At 42.8% G+C, this 19885-nt stretch overlaps 1 protein-coding gene across 1 annotated transcript in view; it reads right to left on the reverse strand.

Annotated features, from left to right (window-relative positions):
• Positions 1–357: 357 nt before the first annotated feature.
• LACC1 (laccase domain containing 1) overlaps positions 358–19885 on the reverse strand; it is a 64055-nt gene continuing 44527 nt past the window's right edge. Inside the window, exons 2-7 of the mRNA XM_074943851.1 lie at positions 12378–13002; positions 9641–9822; positions 8897–9062; positions 6354–6579; positions 4565–5704; positions 358–2463 (exon numbers count right to left, since the gene is read on the reverse strand). Of these exons, the coding sequence (XP_074799952.1) occupies positions 5530–5704; positions 6354–6579; positions 8897–9062; positions 9641–9822; positions 12378–12951 (1323 nt within the window). The 5' untranslated portion in view covers positions 12952–13002 and the 3' untranslated portion in view covers positions 358–2463; positions 4565–5529. The remainder of the gene's footprint in view (positions 2464–4564; positions 5705–6353; positions 6580–8896; positions 9063–9640; positions 9823–12377; positions 13003–19885) is intronic.

Raw genomic sequence — 19885 nt, forward strand, 5'->3', positions numbered from 1 at the left:
CACGGATGTAGTTGCAGCTATAATAGTGCAATGGAGGGAAAATTTGAGAAATCTCTCAGTGTAGTACCAGCCAAGGGGATTGCACAAAATATAAATGAAGATTTGGCAAGAAACATCCATGAGCCTAAGGTGGCTTGCCTAACTCAGGTGAACTCCTGAAACTCTCGTAAAGCTTTCTACCACAATTTCCTAGAGAAGGAACTGAGACACAATTATCTGTATAATCATCATTTTAATACAGATTATATAAAGCATTGAGAAAAGCATTGTAACTGAAAACATTCATTGGGCCTGATTCTCTCATCACACTGGGTTTTACAATGTTGACTTTAATTGAGTTACTTGCGATTTACATCAGTTTAGGGGAATCAGGCCCAGGGTCTTGCAGACAAAATCAACAAAATGTTTTCATTATGACAACATCTTTGAGAGTCCCTTTACTTAGTGCCTCTGAGGAAAGCACTGAAGCACGTATCTCAGGTTTCTATAGTACCGTTGGCAATGACATATTACATTTGTTTTAACTAAACGCCAAAGCAAAATTTCACAACGCTGCCTAAAGCCATTATATCAGGTGAGAAAAAATAAATTATGCACATTTAAATGTAAAGAGTTCTTAGAGCCCACATTATAAAAGAGACATGTTCAAGTACTATGTTAGGTTCCCTACTTTCAAAATAAAGGATGTCAAATTACTATATTATAAGCCATTACAGTCATGCAATCCTATGCTAAATGTAGAGATGACACTGCTAGAAAAGCAATCTCATTCAACATTTACTAGCTCTGAATTACATTTGCAGTAGAATAAAGGAAACACTCCCTTAGGTATAATTAATTGTGAAAATGAATCCTAATAGTTTAGCACAGTCCATATTGATTTTGTCTCAGATCTCTTTTATGTTGCAGGAACCAAATGGAAATCCATGCAGTGTCCTTGTTCCCATGATTGCCGGAATACAGGTTGCCTTAGAAATATGATGTCACATTTGTTAAAGTGGAATATAGATATTTCAGCCACATTGCTCATGATAGCTCAAGCCTCTGAAATTCTTCTTGGGGTCTCTTTTGAATGGATTACAAGGAGAAAACTCACACAAATAGATTCAGCAAAATATCTGTAACATGTGATGCTACTGTAAATTAAACATTTTGTAATGAAAGATCAGAGAGATTACTTTAAAGGCTAACTCCCTATTCTTCTCAGAGTGACATTAGGAAACACATAATTATGCTTTCTAGCAGCACCAAGAACTGTATATTGCATATTAAAGGGAAAGCAAGCAAGTGAAACCTTTTAGTGTTACAAAAATGTGCAGTACTGTATAATAATTTATAACATCCTGAGTGCATTTGATACACATGCCTAAAATCATTCTTAAATTAAATACTTCAAATGAATGCCTAAATTATTCACTCATTGGAAAACTCTGGTAAATGTCTGCTGGAAATAGAAAGCACAAGTCAGTTAAACTGTATTACACTTGGGTTGCCAGGATTCTTTGGAGGCACGTGTCCCTTCCAGCAAAGCAAGACATTATTTTTCCTGTCACATGTAGAATTTCACATGCCCATGTAGTGTACTGTTATGTTGTCACACACGAGATCCATGTTCATGAAGGACTATGGGACTCAAAGGACAAAATCAGGGCACACATGATGCTAATGCACGCAGCCTCAGGATAAGCGAATGCAGTTCATCTCTCTGCATTACTCAAAAGCAACTGATCCATGAAGTGAAATGAGGACAGCACAGGCTGAATCTAGGAACGTTGACTTGTTTGCTATTGAGGCTGATAATGGGGGACCATTGTGAAACCATCCTCTGGGGTATGGCTTGGTGGACCCTTACAAAGATCCTGTGCTTAGGAGGTAGGCTCCACGCTGGCTCTGTGCTGTTTTAGAGGGGACTGCTGGGGCTATGGCAGAGAGAGCACAAATAGCTCCTCACATGGTTCCTGTCTAATAGCTGCTGCATAGAAAGACAGACTGTGCAAAGCCTGTACTGCATCCCCACAGGGTAGATTCTGTCTCCTTAAACACCTGCTCCAGACAGTCATATGAAGCTCTCTTATTCCATTTATAGGGGTTTTGTGTGGCATTTGTGAATTTCACCATACAAAAAGATAGCAGAAGATAAGCACGAGAAGGAAAAAACATTAAAGGGAGAAAAGACCCATTGTGCGAAATACAGTTCTGTCTGGGAAAGGTGAAACCCTTCCGGCATTTTAGTGGTTGTAATTTGTGGTGCATATGTCAGTGTGTGTTACACCGGTCAGTGTATAGTACATGTGCTACTCTCTGCTCAATCCACAGAGGACTGGAGCCTATTACAGCTCTCAAGCTCTGACCAGAAGACCACACAGGAAAATCTACACACCTACCTCAGAGACCTGAAGGTTACCGTCCAATGCTGAAGCAGCGCTGTTCTAATATAATACTTGATCATTCATTTCTCAAAGCCTGTTCAATAATTGGAATATATCAATGCAAATGAAAAGCTCTGTCCAGAATTTACAGCTGCATTGAATGTTAATTATACTGTATATTTACAGAAGACAGTGTTCAGTATGATAATATCCTCACTCTCCTCACAGCACATCCCAGGAATAATTAATAATACCATTTACTAACTTGACAATAGCTCAGAGAAATGTTATAAATTCACACTAGAAGTTAATGGGTGAGAAGGATTATTAAACAAGTATGCCAGAATAATTTATGAAACATGTTAAAAGTTCCCCTAGAGGTGGTGAGCCTCGGCTGCTACTACTGATCTGCTTATTAATACAAACAGCAGAAAAAACTCTACGCTTACAAACTATACACACAGCTGTGAAAGAACATGCTCAGACTATTGTTATCCAGTCCTCCCTGCACCTTTTATTTGATTATATGTAAATATATTTGTTACGTAGAGCCTAGTGCAGTGGGGCGCTGACTTGGCTGGGATCTCTTAATTATTATTTATTTATTGTGTGATGGCAGAACATCAAGCTAGGTGCTGTACAAACACACAAAAAAGCTGGCCCCTGCTCTAAAATATAGTCTAAGTAATGTAGTGTAATAGAAATAATGAACAACAATGGTAAAAATGGCTTGTGAGGCTCAGTGTGAGCACATTTTCAGCAGAACTACTCATTTTGCACTTGTTCTGTGACTTGGATACTTTTCTTACCTATAAATGGTCATTTTTCCAACAGACAACGTAAGTCTCTAACATCACGCTTGAGCAGCTATGAGCGACCTGGTGGAACTGCAGAATGATCTTAAACCGCCAATCACATCCCAACTGCAAATGCTACAGTACTAAAGCTACAGACAGAAGCTGAGAGGGGAGGGGAGAGGTACCTTAAGGGAAATAAAACAGAGAACGATAACTAAAAGTGAAAGAACTTTCTCCAGAAAGACTGCAGTGCAAGGGAAAACGATTGTCCGAATGAGAAATTGGAAGTGAAAAACATACAAAATAAAACCACCGGTAGATTATAGCTAAAGAATAGTGTCAGTGGATACTGACCTTGTCCATAAAGTCCATTTACAAATAAGACACAGATTTAAAAAAAAATAATTTATCTCCAAATGGACAAGCAAAGTCTCTAATTTTCCAGGATCTAAATAGCAGCCCCTCAAGAAGAACAGATTACTTTTCAAGCACAGATGCCGGAATGATTTAGCTGAAGACCTATTGGCAAAGTCATAATAAGTGTCTACTTTACAGTGTCTTATAAAAGTAGCTTTGGAACACCAAACTGCAGCTTCACAGATCTGCTCCAACAAAGCGTTATCCTGGCTAAAGAGTGAGTGAGTGAGCCCTGACCCCCTAGTGGGCAACACTTATCCTGGCCCATGCAAGGGACTGGTTGAAAAATAGAAAAGATTTTCCAGACATTTCCCCCAAGACGTAAGCCAGAGAACTCTGCAGGTTATAATTATCCTAGTAATTAGGGTGACCAGGCAGCAAATGTGAAAAATCGGGACAGGGGGTAGGGGGTAATAGGAGCCTATATAAGAAAAAGACCCCAAAATCATGACTGTCCCTATAAAATCGGGACATCTGGCCACCCTACTAGTAATGGACCTGGCAGATAAATGACTACAGTACTGGGAGGCTCTTTTCATTCATATATGATGACCAATAATGTCTATTGTGAAACCATAGTGTCCAGAGACATATTTTCAGTAGGAGCATAAGAAGGGTGCATATTTAGATTTTACTAGCAGAACAGATAATGGGGTTAAAACAGGTTTCTTTTTTTTTCCTTGAGTTTAGATCAAGCAGAGAAGATAGTGTCTAGAGTAAGCTCAAGCTGGTAAGAAAGCATTGGCTACTAAGAACAAGCAGTGTGGGAGAATAAGAAAGTTTCTGAGCTTTATTGAGGGTTACCTGGCCACATCCCCAACAACAACAGAACTATGTTCTATGTTTACTGGAGCTATGGTTGCAGATTTTATCTACCTCCGGGACTGCTGCCGAAAGCAGTTGGTGGTTTAATATAATAGAGACTTATCCAGGCCTATAATAGAGACCTATCCATTGCCATATCACAAGAGGAGTTCTCACCTGACCTTCTTCAGCTTTGAACCTCGCTTGAACTGTAAAGGCCTAACTGGGGAAAGAAAGTTAATGGAGATTTTAGATGCATGTATGGAAACTCAGGATTCCTGCTGGTCAGACTGTATGAGATAAAGTGAGACAGAGATGCTGAGAGGAGCCATCAAGCTCACTTGGAATTGTATAAATTTGCAATTCCACTGATTATTCAGGCCTGAAACTGACCTTGTTCACTAAGAAAGGACTTGGTGTCCAGTGAAGCTAGCTTAGGAACTTTAATCATCTTAAATTAAAATCCACTGGTTTTTAAAAAATAAGCAGAAACCAAATCATGAAACTTTGGTTATGTATTACTAATGATCCCTTTGCAACTTTCATAATGAGCTCAAACATTTCAGGCCACCCAGCATACAGGCAGGGGGAGCTGAGAGCCAAGAAATATACAAAATAGAAAAGAAACTTCCTCTCTCCAATATGTCCCTCTGATTCTGTGTCTTAACTTTGAATACAAAAATGAAACATGCATACAAATAGGATGAATAGATTCAGTAGATCATAACCTTTACAGAGATATGCTACATGGCATATATAACATAAAACATATTCCAGTTATGTCATATATACATTCATAAGCATATTTCCATAAAGCCTTATGGGGTGCAACATCACAGCAGGTATAATTCAGAAAGGTTTGGGGCTGTTGTGCACGGATGGCCTAGTTCCCACAGATCTCCACTTTCCATGAGAACTTCCCTATGCAACCCTGTCTTTGGGTCTTTAATCCTGCTGCTGGTCTCGCCTCCCACAGAGGAATAAGGCATCCCAACAGGTACAAATCCTTTATGATAAATCCACTTCTTCCTCAGCGCTTATCAGTTGAAGGAAAGGGGAGAGGCCTACTATCAGGAGAGTAAGATGTCAAGTAATGCTAACGGTTATTGCCTGGTTACTACCCAAGGATAAGGGACGTTACCTCAGTCTCTGATCGATATGAAGCCAATCTGTGTACCAAAGTTAGTGCCATCACGAACATGAGAGTAAAATGTATCAGGGTGGCATGCTGTGCAGAAAGTGAGACTTTGGTTGTGGTCAGTGACAGAATCATCCTGTATGTTCTGAGGCAGAATCCCTCCAGTCTCTAGAAGAATTCTTAAAGAACGGAAGAAAAAGAAAAGATGAACATTTTATCAAATGGCACGTTCCTTACGCCAGTGTGTTACTGCTATTGCAATAGTGTAAGACAGACTGTGCTAATACCATTTTTCTTTAGATTAAAATAAGTGGTTGTGCTCATTCTTTAGGACACATACTGAAGCTTGAACATGTATACAGAACAAAGAAGCTACTCTTAAGGCATAAAATAGCTGAAATATAGCAATATTTCAAACTAGAAGACTTGGTTCTGTCCTGACTTGCTGCTAGAGGAAACTCGATACTTTGGCAACACATAACAAAACTTTGCTTGTAATGTTGTTATCCAGGAAAGCTCAGTTCAGTACATGGTGTTCTTGGAGACAGTGGGGATTTCTTTTGTCCGTCCCACCCAGTTTTTCAAGTGGAATTCAACAGTACACAAGGTGAGCAAATATCGTCCTTAGGTTCATTCATTAAGGGCTTGATACTGCAATGCTCCCATGAAATTCTGAGGGCCCTCAACTCCTACCCAGTAGGACCACACTCCATATCAGTGACTAACTGGGACTAGAACCTAAATTTCTTTTGACTCAGTCTTTTGTCCTCATCCCTAGGCTACTTAGCACAACAAACTATAGCGTAGAAAAACACACACGAGACTTACCGTGTTGCCCTTCTAATATCAATATAGGGAGTTGGAGAGTCAAACTGTCTGACACATTTTGGATCAAGACTGTAAAATTCCTTTGCTGATTCCCGACGAAGTGTAAAACAGCATGGTCCAACAGATGGGCCCAGCACCACAAGTATATCCTTAACATTACAGCCATATTCTTTTATCATAGCATTTACTGTAGCCATAGCAACTCCTAACAAAGTGCCTTGCCATCCTAAGAAAAAACATAAGGGGAAAAAATCCTGTAAAATTATTTTTGAATTGAATGCTTACAGAAAATTATTATTATTATTATTATTATTATTATTAAGGATCTAAAAGCCAAATACATGGAGGAATAATTAGCTTTTAGCAAACATTAACAGTCCTCAGAGCATTCTTATGAAGTAGCCGCATTACCATTTTAGAGATGGGGAAACTGAAGAAGAAAGGAGCTTTAAATTGCCCAAGGGCAGAGGAAGTCAACATTACAAGTGGGCTTAGAACTCAGGAATGCTTTGCTCCCAGCCCTGATTTTAGACCATTCAATTACACCTCACTGTTCCTCTATGCTGCAATATCTCATGGGTTAAACACTGTCAAGGTTTCTTTACAATCTCACATGACAGCACCGTGGAAAATTATTATTTAAAGAGAAGGGAAAAAACATTTTATATTAAAAAAATCTCCTTATCTGTACTACTTGGCTGAAGCAAGTGTAAACTGTGCTGCATGCCAGGATTGTTTGGGCTGCAAGAAAGAAAGCCCAGCTCTGACTCCCTGTACTTTACACAGAGCTCAGGACAGGCTTTGTACAGAGCCGAGTGTGCCTTAAAGTAGAGGCAGGGCCGTCCTTACCCGTATGTAAATTTCGCAGCTGCACAGGGCACCAGGAAATTTGGGGCACCAAATTGCCCCAAATTTCCTGGTGCCCTACACAGCTGCGTGCTGCTCCGGTGGCCAGCCTGATCCCCCTACCAGATGAGCCACCCAGAAAAGCTGCCCCTGCCCTGCCCCATGGCCCCCGCCCCTGCTCTACCCAGCCCTGCCTCTTCCCCTGAGCAATGACCCGGGGGACTGCAGCAGGGGTTGGGCGCACCCTGCACTCACCGGGCGGCGGGAAGTGGAGTGAACTGGCCCCAGCCCACTCCACACTGCCAGCGAGGGCTGGGGAGCATTTCCCCCCTGCCCCCCAAGTCCCAAGGCTGGGAGCCAGGGGAGCAGAGTGGAGCGCGCTGGGGCCGGGTCACTGCACCTCCCGCTGCCCCATGAGTGCAGGGTTGGGCCTGCCCTGCACTCACTGGGTGGCAAGAAGTGGAGCGACCCAGCGCCAACCTGCTCCGCTCTGCCAGCTCGTACTGGGGGGTGGTTTCCCCTCTGCTTCCCAAGCCTGCTCCTGCCCCCCCCCCACGGAGGCCTGGAGCCAGCCCCAGCCCTGCGGGGTGTGTGTGTGGCCCCAGGCCTCCACGGGGGGGAGGGTAGGAGGCTGTGTAGGGCACCAAAATGTCTAGGGATGGTCCTGAGTAGAGGCTAAGGTATTTTGTTTCTTTTTCTCCCCTTCTTTTCTGTGACCCCTGGCTACAGTCTGGGCCACAGAATGGTATTTAAGGTTATACAGAGCAAGGTTTAAAGCTATTTGTAAATGTTTATCAAAATAATTTGACCTGCTACTGACTTCAGGCATGGATTTGGGGAGTGCAAGGAGGATGGAGAGGGGGAAAGAATATGTGACTGGTGAGGGATATGATATAATACAAGGCATGTGGATTGGAGAGGGAATTGGGTGACACATTCATTACCTGGTCTTGGAATGGGAGGGTGAAGCAGATGGAGGGGGTGCATGGAGAGGGCACAGGAGACTGGCAGAGAATGGACAGGGTGGATCAGCTTGGGAGTCAGGAAGGGGGGAGCAGGTAACTGAGGGGCAACATAGAAAGGGACAGAGCAATGCACAAACTCTTATCCACGTTAAACCTTTAACACCTAACATTTCTAGATATAAAACTTCAACCTCTTAAAATTTTCAATGTGAATAAAAGCTTCCCTTTTATCCCCACTTCGTTTCCGTCACCACTCATTTCCCCCACACATATAACACCCACCCACACACACCCCGTATTGCTCTCTACACACATACACCCTTCCTGTATGAATAAAGCCTGCAGAGGGGAGCTGCACTCTGATGGGCCTTCTAAGAGCTATTAGATCCATGGATCTCCAGCACAATCTGATTGAAATGTTTGATGCTCACATCAAAAAGTGGGCAATTCACAAACACAAACCTCATTAGAAACAGTTAAAGTTGCAAGTGTGCTTGACTGGAGTTCGGCTAACTCCCAAACTATTACATGCTCTTTGGAAGAATTCTACATCTTTGAAAAAGAAGTATATTAGGAAGCCTGGAAAGGAAGAGTTAAGGGATTCAGTTTGGAATCCTTCACTCACTTACTACTTGATTATTAATCCCGTTTACTATACAAGGGATCCATTCCCAGTACTCTCCTAGTATTATATTACTTTGATTATGAGAACTGAATACTAGATGCCCTTACCAGAATGAGCAGCTCCACATGCTTTTTTGACAGGATCAGCAAAAAGCATAGGTATGCAGTCAGCCCCGGGAGCTGCTATCGTAACATCTTGCTGATTCGTTACTATTCCATCATAGTTGTCAGGCTGGGGCTTTCCCATAATCCAAACATCACTGGCATGATTGACCTGTCAGTACAAAGACAGATGAAGCACAGTCATAAGGCAGTGAAAAAAAAATTAATTCATACTTTGCTCAATGCCTTTTCTCCAACTCTCTTGTTCACACCCTCATCAGGCCAACCCTTATGTTTAGAACTCCATCCCTCTTCTTGTTCAACAAACAACTACTGTCTTTGCCTTCAGATCCCTTCTTAAAACACACCTCTAGTGTGCAACCCATCCGCCTAAGAAAGAAATGAATTTTTTAAATAAAAAGATATCTGCACCGCTTTGATTTTGGATCTTTATCTGGTCATATATTGTATTATATCACTGAACTAACTGTATGATCTATTAGAACAAACTTCTTGGGAGAGGGACTGGGTCTTCCTCTCTATATAGTACCAAGTGTGTTGACAGCTATGATGACAGTTTCATCATGATAAACTGTCACAATAACTGTCTTAAAAAGTTGTCCTACCACTTATAATCTCTTGCTAGGAAAGATAAGATTAATGCATAGTTAAAAAAACAAAACATTCACTGCTACACAAAGCAAGCTCTGATTAGTTAATATAGGAGTCCATTGCTATCTGATAACATACCTTCACACTGTGAAATGTCTCTGGGTCAAAACCTGCAGCATTAGCTAACCTGCGTAGATTTTCTTTAACCACAGCCTTTGGATCTCTCCGCTTGGAACTGCTGAAGAGGTTGAAGGAGCTGAGTGTTGGTATATAAGAGATTCCACCTGTCCTCGTGGTGAACCCATGTAGGAAGATGTGACCTGGTGAAGAGAGAATTTGTTGGAAACAAATGAGAAACCTGAAAATTATACCAGGTTCTGCCAAATGGAATTGGTATCAGCCAGTCAGATTGTTGGATGGCTGATTCTTATTTAATGATGACATTTAAAAACAAGGATCCCATGCTCCCTTCTCCTTCTGTGAGAACAAGTGAGAAAGACTGTGACTCTTGCCAGGGTAAAGCATGGAGTGAAGAAGAGCCAGGACAAGAGCATGTTCCCTGTGACCACATTACCTCTGGACTCCACAGAGCTCCAAGTCAAGGGATGTGAGGCAGCAGGCTCTCTGCTAGATCTAATATCACCCTCTCGCAGCTTCCAGGGTAAACCCAAGCAAATTACTGCTGTCCAAGTCTCTAGCAACTCCTCCTCTGAAGAGACTTCTGGGAGCACCTGCAGTGCTCCACACAGCTCCAACAGGTGGAATACTGTCCAGGAACCACAGAAACCTGGGTGGGGAGCTGAGCACCAGGGCAGTGTCAAGCGATCTTTGGGCAAATGGTGCTTCCCTCCACTAGAGATCTCTAAGGAACTGCAGGTTTAGGGAGAAACAATCTTCTGCTAGGTGGATATGTGCAGGGAGACCCACTCCTTGTGCTCTAATAAAAATCTATTCCATGATTGCTTCACCCAAGCCAAGACTTAGATGGACATGTGTGGTGACAATGTGCAGAAAAGGCGATGGCAGGGGCATGGCCACAGGTGGCCTGGGTGGGCCACGGCCCACACACTTAGCATCCAGGTTCACCCAAATTTGAGCAGGGGCATAGTGCTGCCACAGCAGCCCAGAAAGTCACTCAGGCACCTGAAATCCGGGATGGAGCTATGTGCCCGCCCTTCAGAAAGTTACGCTCTGGCAGCTCTGCCTTGACATTTTCTGAGCCGCCCCATATACGTGCCCAGCTTGGCAGGTGAAGTCCTATGTCTGGGGCACCAGGGCTAGGAAGAGGGTGTAGCGTTGGGGGAGAAGCTGAGCTAGCACAGTCTGTCATTGCCCGTCCACCAGAAAGTTGGGGCCCACCCAAATTTCCACTCCTATCTATGCCACTGGACTGTGGGTATGTCTACACTACAGATGCCACAGCAACACATCTATGGTGCTGCAGATGTGCTATGGTGACACAAGGAGTGTTTCCATCGTTGTAGTTAATCCACCCCCTCGAGATGTGCTAGCTAGGTCACAAGAAGAATTCTTCCATCAACCTAGAAGTGCCTATATCAGGGCTTAGGTTGGCTTACTTACGTCCCCCACAGGAGTGAATTTTTCGCAGCCATGAGTGATATAGCTAGGTCGGCCTAAGTTTTAGGTGAAGACCAGGCTTGTATCTGTGACCTAGATAGATAAGGAGAATTACAAAGTGTGTGTGTGTGTACACACATGTGACTGAGAGAGTGAGAGACCAGGCACCCTGAATAAAGAATTCCCAGTGCATTCTCTGCAACCTCTAACTCCTCTGCCACAAGGGATGCTGTGCTATAATCTCCTGCCCCCCCGATGGAAGAATTCCAGGAAAACTCAGGTTGAAAAATCCCTCTTCTCGAGCTGGGAATAATGTACATACAGAAAAATGAGGTAGTAAGTCTTTGAACCACTACTGTAAGGTATAACTGATTTTCTCACTGGCTAAGGCATGTAGTGGGTGTGTTTTTGAAGATATTTGTTATCTTAACATCCAAACAGATACAGGATATAGCCAGATAGAGATCTTCAATTCAGTTCTTTGACTTGGGGAGTGTCATTTCAAGTAGTCGGAATATGAAGTAAGTAGGTTGTTTTTATCTAAACCATGAGATGCCCCCCTCCAATAGTGCACGAAAAAACAATATCCAAAGATTTAATTAAATGTAAGGTGTGAGTGCTGGCAGAGAAGGGTAAAGGGAACCCATTGCCTGCCCCTTCCCACCCAGAACTTCAACACAAGACACAGCCCTCGTTTGGCTGCTTAGAGCCCACAAGCGCTGGGATGGAGAGCAGTTAGATTAAGGGGAGCATTGTGCTCTATGGCTCCACTCAGAGAGGTGTTTGCTTTTTGTTTCTTCCCCATAAGAATCACTGCTACTGACCCCATCAGCTGAGATGGTGTCTCTGTTTTCTGCGTCAGCACTAACACTGAACACACAGAATCATACCCTATGTTGTGCCATTCTTTAAGCCACATTTGCTCCTTCCCAATTCTGGACTGCTCCAGTGTGATTTAGGCATCCTGTGGGACTGATCTAAGTTATTCAGCAGCGCCACTGAGAATCCGCAGAGTGCTACAGGCCTACCTCTTTAGGCCCCTTCTATGCCCCCTGTGCCTGAACTTACAAGGGGGGGGGCTGCCTAGGACAATCTATGGCTATCTTATCTGATGTCTGCACTGGGGACTTCTCCCCTGGCTGGCTATAGGGATATCACAGCAGCAGAGAGACATTTTGGGGGTGAAAATTTCATGCCTAGGACCTCATGTTACTAACCCCTGAAGTAGAAGAATCCGTAAACTGAAAACTGAATGAAATAGGTTTAAAAAATCCATAAAATCTGTTTTCCAGTTTACCTGGGATCAAGGAAGATTTTAGAATGGTAAGCTTCCCTTTCAGGGCTGGCAGACTTTCCAAGAATGTCTGAATCTCACGCTTGACAAGTTCCATCTCATGGGCAGAAAGTGTTTGTATGTCACTCTGAGGTTCAGCTATTTGTTGGAGATGGTTTCCTTCACAATCCACCCCAAAATCCTCAAACTGGAACTGGTAAACAGCAGTGAATAGGTGGTCTATAAACACTTCCATTAAAGCTTTCCTTTGTACTGGTAAAATGATTTTAATGATGCTTAAATCCTTTTCATCTAGTTTTTGTTTAATGGTGTACAAGGCAGCAGCTGTACTTGTCATGCACACAACCTCAATTCCTTTCTTCAGAATCTGAAAACCGCTGATTACTTTAAGTAACGAATCTTGTTCACTGCTCCTTTCGCTTCTCGGAGTTTGGTAGCACATTATGTAAACAAATGGAGCACTGGCAGAGAAGTGTTTTTCAATCCTTTCTAGTGTGCTACATAATAACTTCTGAACGCCATTATTTTGTGAGTTCATTTGTAGACTGAACAGATCAATCACTACTGCTTCTGCCATCTTCCAGATGATTTAAGGAGTCCTAAAGGTACCAGATATTGAATAAAACACCTTCAAAGAAAAAGAGAACATTATTAGTCTAAATAAGCAAAGTTACAACTTATTATTTGTTTTTTAGTGGTTAGAGGAATTAACATACTGAAAAGTAATGTAATTTCAAATATATTTTCCATTGCATTCAGTGTGAAGAGCAAAAGAGAACTAAAAGAGATGGGAATTGTTCTGCTTTTGTTTAAATCTCCCTGCTGCATTCTTTTTGCGTTTCTCCAGATCTGAGATGTTAAAAGTATGGCCCACAATATAATCTGGCTTTCACAAATGCATTTTAATGACCTGGATTCCTTTCCTCCCAAATACAGCTTCTAAGGTGAACTTGAGGTACAGCTCCATGAAGCAGTTGGTGCCTCTCTGTTAATTGCATCCTCTGGAGCAGTGGTTCTCAACCAGGGGTTTGGGGACCCCGGGGGGACCCCGAGCAGGTTTCAGGGGTCCATCAAGCAGGGCCAGCATTAGACTCGCTGGGGCCCAGGGCAGAAAGCTGAAGCCCCACCACATGTGGCTGAGGCCCAGGACCCTGAGCCCTGCCATATGGGGCTGAAGCCTGAGCAATGTAGCTTTGCAGGGGCCCCTGTAGCACAGGACCCCAGGCAATTGCCCTGTTTGCTACCACCGAACACCAGCCCTGGCTTTTATATGCAAAAAACTAGTTACTGTGACACAGGCGGGCCATGGAGTTTTTATAGCATGTTCGGGGGAGAGGGGGGCGGGACTCAGAAAGAAAAAGGTTGAGAACCCCTGCTCTGGAGGACATTGAAACCTGGCTCCAAATCCACATGACAAATGAAGAACATTCCTGGTTTTCATTGTCACCTTTTTCAAAGCTGGTGTGTCATAGTCCTAGTGGAACTCCCCCTGCTGAACACTCACCAGGTTGCCGTGTTTGGATCCCACCATGCTGGATTTGTGTACTCTAAAGCTTCCCTTGGGGCCGGGCTGGAGTTGAGGCAGGAAGAGGCGGGGCAGGGTGGAGCTTGGGGGTCCACAACATTTTAAAAATCAAAATGGGGGTCCTCAGGTTGCTAAAGCCGCTCTAGGGTATCCAGGATCCTCACCCTTCTGTTCCTGCAGAGCATTGCTTTCTGCTTCTGATCTCTTCCCCCTCTTTCTAAAATGGCTACTGAGAGTCCTCTTTTTATAAAGTTGCAGTTTCCTCTGTCATGTGACCTTGTCAGATGTTCAAAGTCCACCACCAGGTGATCTGTTGCCTGAATACTAGGCTTCCTGGCAGAACCAGGTTTTCTTGGTTTTGCCACCTTCTTTTTTCCAGGGTTTTCCCATTTGAATAGAAGACTAACCTTCCATTGCTAGCCCTGGGTTATCACCTCTTGGAATTTCATCCCAAAATGGAAGTAAAAAACCCCAGAGAAGCCAGACTAGCCTTACAATCAAAATGAAGTGTGCAGTTTGCTAAAGATACATGCAGAGTTCATAATCTCAAACAGGATTCATAAATAGTATGTAGACAGATTCCCCAAATCGTCACAAGGTGTTACGGAGAAACATCCTGTACTCATTCTGTCTCTCATGGGGACTTCCATTTTGTTCCTTCTTTATTTTTGTTTCCCTCAAACGGAATTTAAAGTCATCCTGATTAAAAGTGCCTGTTTTCTCTTTGTGTACAGAATACATAAAAGATTTCATTCTTGCTATCAGACGCAGAGGACTTGACTGGTCTACTTGAAATAAGCTAGGACTCATGATCAAAACCTGACAGCCGGTGACAGTGTCTGTCAAGGGATTTATGACTCTCAATCTCCCTAGGACTATTATTACATACAACTGATGACACCTACTAGGGAAATCTGCTTGCTAATGAAACTGCGTGAGACAGGTCAAGATCACAGACCCAACAGCTGTCACCAGAGAACTCAGAACGGTAGCTTAAGTTACAAGCAGCAATAATGAGGTGGCAGTTGCAGCAGGCATCTTCCTTGCCCTGCTGGCTCCCAATGGAGAGTGCCTTGCCTGTCTGCCTATCAGAAGATCCCAGTTGAATTACAGGCAACATCATACTCCACAAAAGGAAACTTCTCTGGGACAAGACAGAAAACTGCAACTCCCTCTTACCTCATATATATGAGTAGAGGAGGGCGAGCAGGGGTCACTGACTCCCACATCTTCCCTCCTTCCTAAAGAAAACACCACCTGTAAAATGAGGGAGGGAGGATGCCTGTTGAAGGAGAAATATCTACCAGCACAATCGTTAAGATGTGCGTATACAGAAAGAAATCCATTAGGGCAATTATGAGGCTGTACACAAATGGACATAATGAGGCTGATTCACTAGTGCATTTAGCCAGTTTTGCATCTTATATCTCCATCAAAATCAATGGTGTTGCACTGGCATTATTTTTAATTGCAAATACAACATTTTGTTTACATTAGAGTGGAATTTGATGACTGCTTCTTGAGATATTCACAAAACACTGGGTACTGCTATACAGCACATTGTGTGCCAAGCAAAGCAGTATGTTGAGTTCTCTATAATGTATCATGGTTGTTGAAGTCTGAAATATCTTAGCTTGAAAATCCTAATGCTCCACAGAATATGCAACTGCCAATTCCTTCATCAGAAAATATTTATTAGAGAGCAGTTCATTACAGTGCACGGTTAAAGTCTGAAAATTCATGCAGGTTTGAAGACCAAACCTGCAAATTCACTCTCTTCTGTACACCCTCTGAAACACTCAGTACACAAAGCTGGATGATAAGCAGAACCCATGCTACAGACCCCATCCAAAGAAAAGAAAGGAAGGATAAAATGATAAAGAGTGGTGGGAACTGACAGGAAAAGGAAAAGAGAGAAAAGAAACATAAAATGAAAAAAAAAAGCCAGGTCAGAATAGAAAAATATCATGAAGAAAATTTACCAGAAAATTAAACTGAAATCTGAGAATGAAAATAAACTGAATATATTCCCAGTTTTGGACTAGCAAAGACTGCCACTTTCCCCACATTGACCTCCTTTGGATCTTATCTCTCTCTCTTATTTTCTTTTTTGAGATGTAAAGAGATATGTGCAGTTTTGAAAAGAGATAAAAAAGCCAGAAAGTATTTAACATCTTATGCGAGATTACTAATAAGTGAAGACATGCATCAACTCCAGAAAAAATACGGAGGGTGTTAAAAGTTCCACACAACACTTTTAATAAATCACTATATATCAACAAGCAGAAAGCCATCGAAATGTAGAAACCACTCTTAATTTAGGAATATTTATGTGTGTAAAAGAGCCAGAAGTTAGCATTTACAGTTACAAAATACAAAGTACATAGAGTTTCCATAAATAAATATAAGCTCAAAGACGTAAGTACAGCTATTTACTTACAGAGATGGACAATCCTTTTGCAGCTCCCGAGAGAGATCATACAAAATACCCACATACTGTTATGAGCCTTATATATCTGCATAATTGCAAGTCCTGCAGTAGATTTGTGCAAGATGGAAATCCCCTTCTAGGTGAGACCTGAGTGGGGGAAACCCACCTTTTCTCTGCCTGAGGCCCTGAGTTGCTACTGTCACTGTACACAGGAAATCCCAAAGGGTACTCAAAGGCACTAACATGATTAATTCCTAGGGTAATACAAAACCAGGAAGCAGTGTTAACCCTGCCATACCAGTTCTAGGCAGCAACTCGTTGTAATGATATGTGCCTCTGCGAGGGTCCTGTTCATGTATATGAAGCTTCACATAGCCTCAGAAATGGCTGGACCCCCAAATAAGAAAATAAATACATGGAGTGGAGAGAAAGGCAGCACAGAAGATAAAGAAATCCTCTCTGCTATAGCATAACTCCCTGCTCTGCGGAGAGGTTTGGCAGTAAATTAAGAAGAGAACAGCCACAGAAAGTTAACTCAAAATTACTGAAAGAGAAAAGGGGCCACAGGAACAGAGCTAAGGAAGCTTAGAGGCGCTGACAAACACGCAATATTTTTAAAAGGCGTCACTAAAAACAGGAAGTGCTTTTTCATTTTCATGAGAGCCAATTATTCCTGTGAGCCCTTCAGAAACTTTTAACTTCACTGGTACATTAGCATGGCCACAAGAATAAACCATTTCCAGCGATCTGCAGCCAACAATCAGATTGTGTATAGTATCTGAAGAAAAGTACAGAAAATAAGACTATGATAAAAGTAGAAAACACCATGGGAACAGCTGGTGAGAGTGCAGCAAAAGAGGCAAACAAGATGTTAAGAAATAAAAATAATGGAATACAAAATAATACCAAAAATATTATAGTGACATGATATTAATTGATATTACTTCACCACCTGAAATATTGCGTTTAGTCTGAAGAGGAGAAGAGCAACAGGGAACATGGTATTATTGTATAAAATGATGAATGGTGTTGGGAAGGAAAATCAGGTCCTCCTATTTATCCTCTTTCATAACTGAAGAACAAGGAGAAGCCAATGAAGCTGATGTTCTCAGCAATTTACAATGAATGCCATCAAATTTTAAAACTGATTTTAAAAATACCACATTTTAACACAATGAATTAGTTAAGCTAAGGAACTTGTTACCACAAGGCAACATGGAACCAAAGAGCTTAGCATGATTTTTAAAAAATAGACATTTATACAGATAATGATAAAAATTGTATGGATATAAACCTTCACATTTGAGGGTTGCAATGACAAAAGCATGACCTTTTCCATTTTTTGCATTGCAAACAAACCACCTTGCTTATTACTGGAAATGTGAAAGCCTAATATATAAGACAGTTAAAATTAGGAACAGATACACCTTCATGTTAGAAAACATAAACAAAAACATTCTCCTAAACCCACATTTTACACAAGTTTCTAGAAAGTCAGGGTGAGAGTCTGTGCTGTCCCTCTATGTATGTCTTCACTGCCGAGTTAACTTGGACTCTTACATGTTGCCCCTAATCCCACTCCCATCCACACACAAAATCCCCTCACACAAGTTTAATGGTGCTTTAAACCTGGGCTAGCTGGCACAGCTGGGGGTTTAGGCCAAGGCCCAGGTGCTGCTTTCACTCAGACAGGTAACTTGTCCTTTTTACAGTGAGGATGCAGGCTAGTAAATGTAGCACAAGACTGACAGCCCATGGGGTGGGGTAGCAGGTGGGGTGAGCTAAGGTGGTTTTAATACACCTTTATGCCCAGCTGAGCCTGGGGTGTTTGGGGGGTTGGATAAGCCCATTGGGTAACTTAGAAAGCCCTGACCTAATTTTTTTAAGGGTATGGCTACGCTTTGAGCTGAAAATGTAATGTCCAGCTTAAGGAAACATGCCCTCACTACCTCTGATAGAGCTAGAGTACTAAAATTAGACTAAAGGAGTCTAATAAAGGAGCAGAGGCTACCCACCCCTGGGTACAATCCCATCCAAGATACTCATGCATACCTGGGGTGTCTAGACCCTTCTGCTGCTGCAGCTTCCCTTTTGTTTTTACTGCGCAAGCAGTGATTGGAATTTATACATCCAGCTCACAGTGCAGACATACCCTAAGTTGCAGCAGTCTCCTAAGGCACAGGTCACTGAGCAGTGCTGGTGAGATGAGAGGGAGACAACTGTAGCAGGGCCCTGAGCTCAGGGTGGCCCCCAACACATCTGTAAATAGAGGGAAAAGAGAGAGGGTGGGGCCCCAGTGAACAAGATGTACTGGGCCACACATGGCTCCTGATGGGCCTGACTGCACAGCCAGGAATCTCAGCCCCACCCCTAAATTAGGGCTTGCAAAGGAGTCCTGTAGCTGTTCATATCTTTTGCCTTGATAAGTTGCTTACTCCCTTTATTTTGTCCTCTCTCCTCCACCCCCACACTCCCTTTTGTTTTAATTCTTACACAACCCTTTTCGTCATTTGCAGATACTTCTATCTGGTTTTCCCTTCCACTTTCCTTCCTTGTTTGCCAGCACATCCAGACACGCCGCCTCTCGTGAATTTATCATGAGAGACGGGCTTTCTAAGTAAAATTAAGCCCCACTCATGATCTCACGATAGAACTCTCAAATGTCAGGATTTTTTCCGCAAATTCTGATATTTGAGAGTTCTCTCAATAGATCATGAATAAGGCTTAATTTTACTTAGAAATTGCTGTAAGCCCCGGGTGGCTGGGGCTCCCCATTGTAAGCCAGGGAAGTGGGAGAGGGGACCTTACTGTAGCCCCCCAGGCCTGGGGGGGTGAAGAACCCTAAGAAGAGCAGAGATGAGGCTGGGAGGGTTGAACTATGGCCTGGGGATTTCCTGAGGGCGCTGAAGTGAGGAGGGGTGGGGACTGATGGGGTGGAGGGGCTGTATTGATGGTGGGTTCTGAGCAGATGGGGTGAGTTCTGGGAGGGTGAACTGAGTCAGTGGGGTCGATAGAGTAGGGGGGTTGAACTGATAGGGTGGTGATGATGGGACTGGGGGACTGAACTGATGGGCATCTGGAGGACAGGATTAATTACTGGGCAAGAAATAGGCAGATGTGGGGGTGAGAGCACCTGCAGCAGGGGCCAAAATGACCTTATCTGGTATATGTGGAAGAGTAGGGAAAACTGTCACAGGCACACACCCTAGGGATGAGCCAGGTGGTTTTTGTTGTTTTTTTCCCCAAAAATCAAGAGACTGGCCTAAAAAACACAATATCATCTTTTTTTAAAATGTCATGATTTTTTGGAGTACTTGTGGCACCTTAGAGACTAACAAATTTATTAGAGCATAAGCTTTCGTGAGCTACAGCTCACTTCATCGGATGCATACAGTGGAAAATATAGTGGGGAGATTTTATATACACAGAGAACATGAAACAATGGGTGTTACCATACAGACTGTAACAAGAGTGATCAGGAAAAGTGAGCTATTACCAGCAGGAGAGCGGGGGGGGGGGGGGGGACCTTTTGTAGTGATAATCAAGGTGGGCCAT

The sequence above is a fragment of the Natator depressus genome, chromosome 1 (assembly GCF_965152275.1).
Source record: "Natator depressus isolate rNatDep1 chromosome 1, rNatDep2.hap1, whole genome shotgun sequence".
Taxonomy (NCBI): Eukaryota; Metazoa; Chordata; order Testudines; family Cheloniidae; genus Natator; species Natator depressus.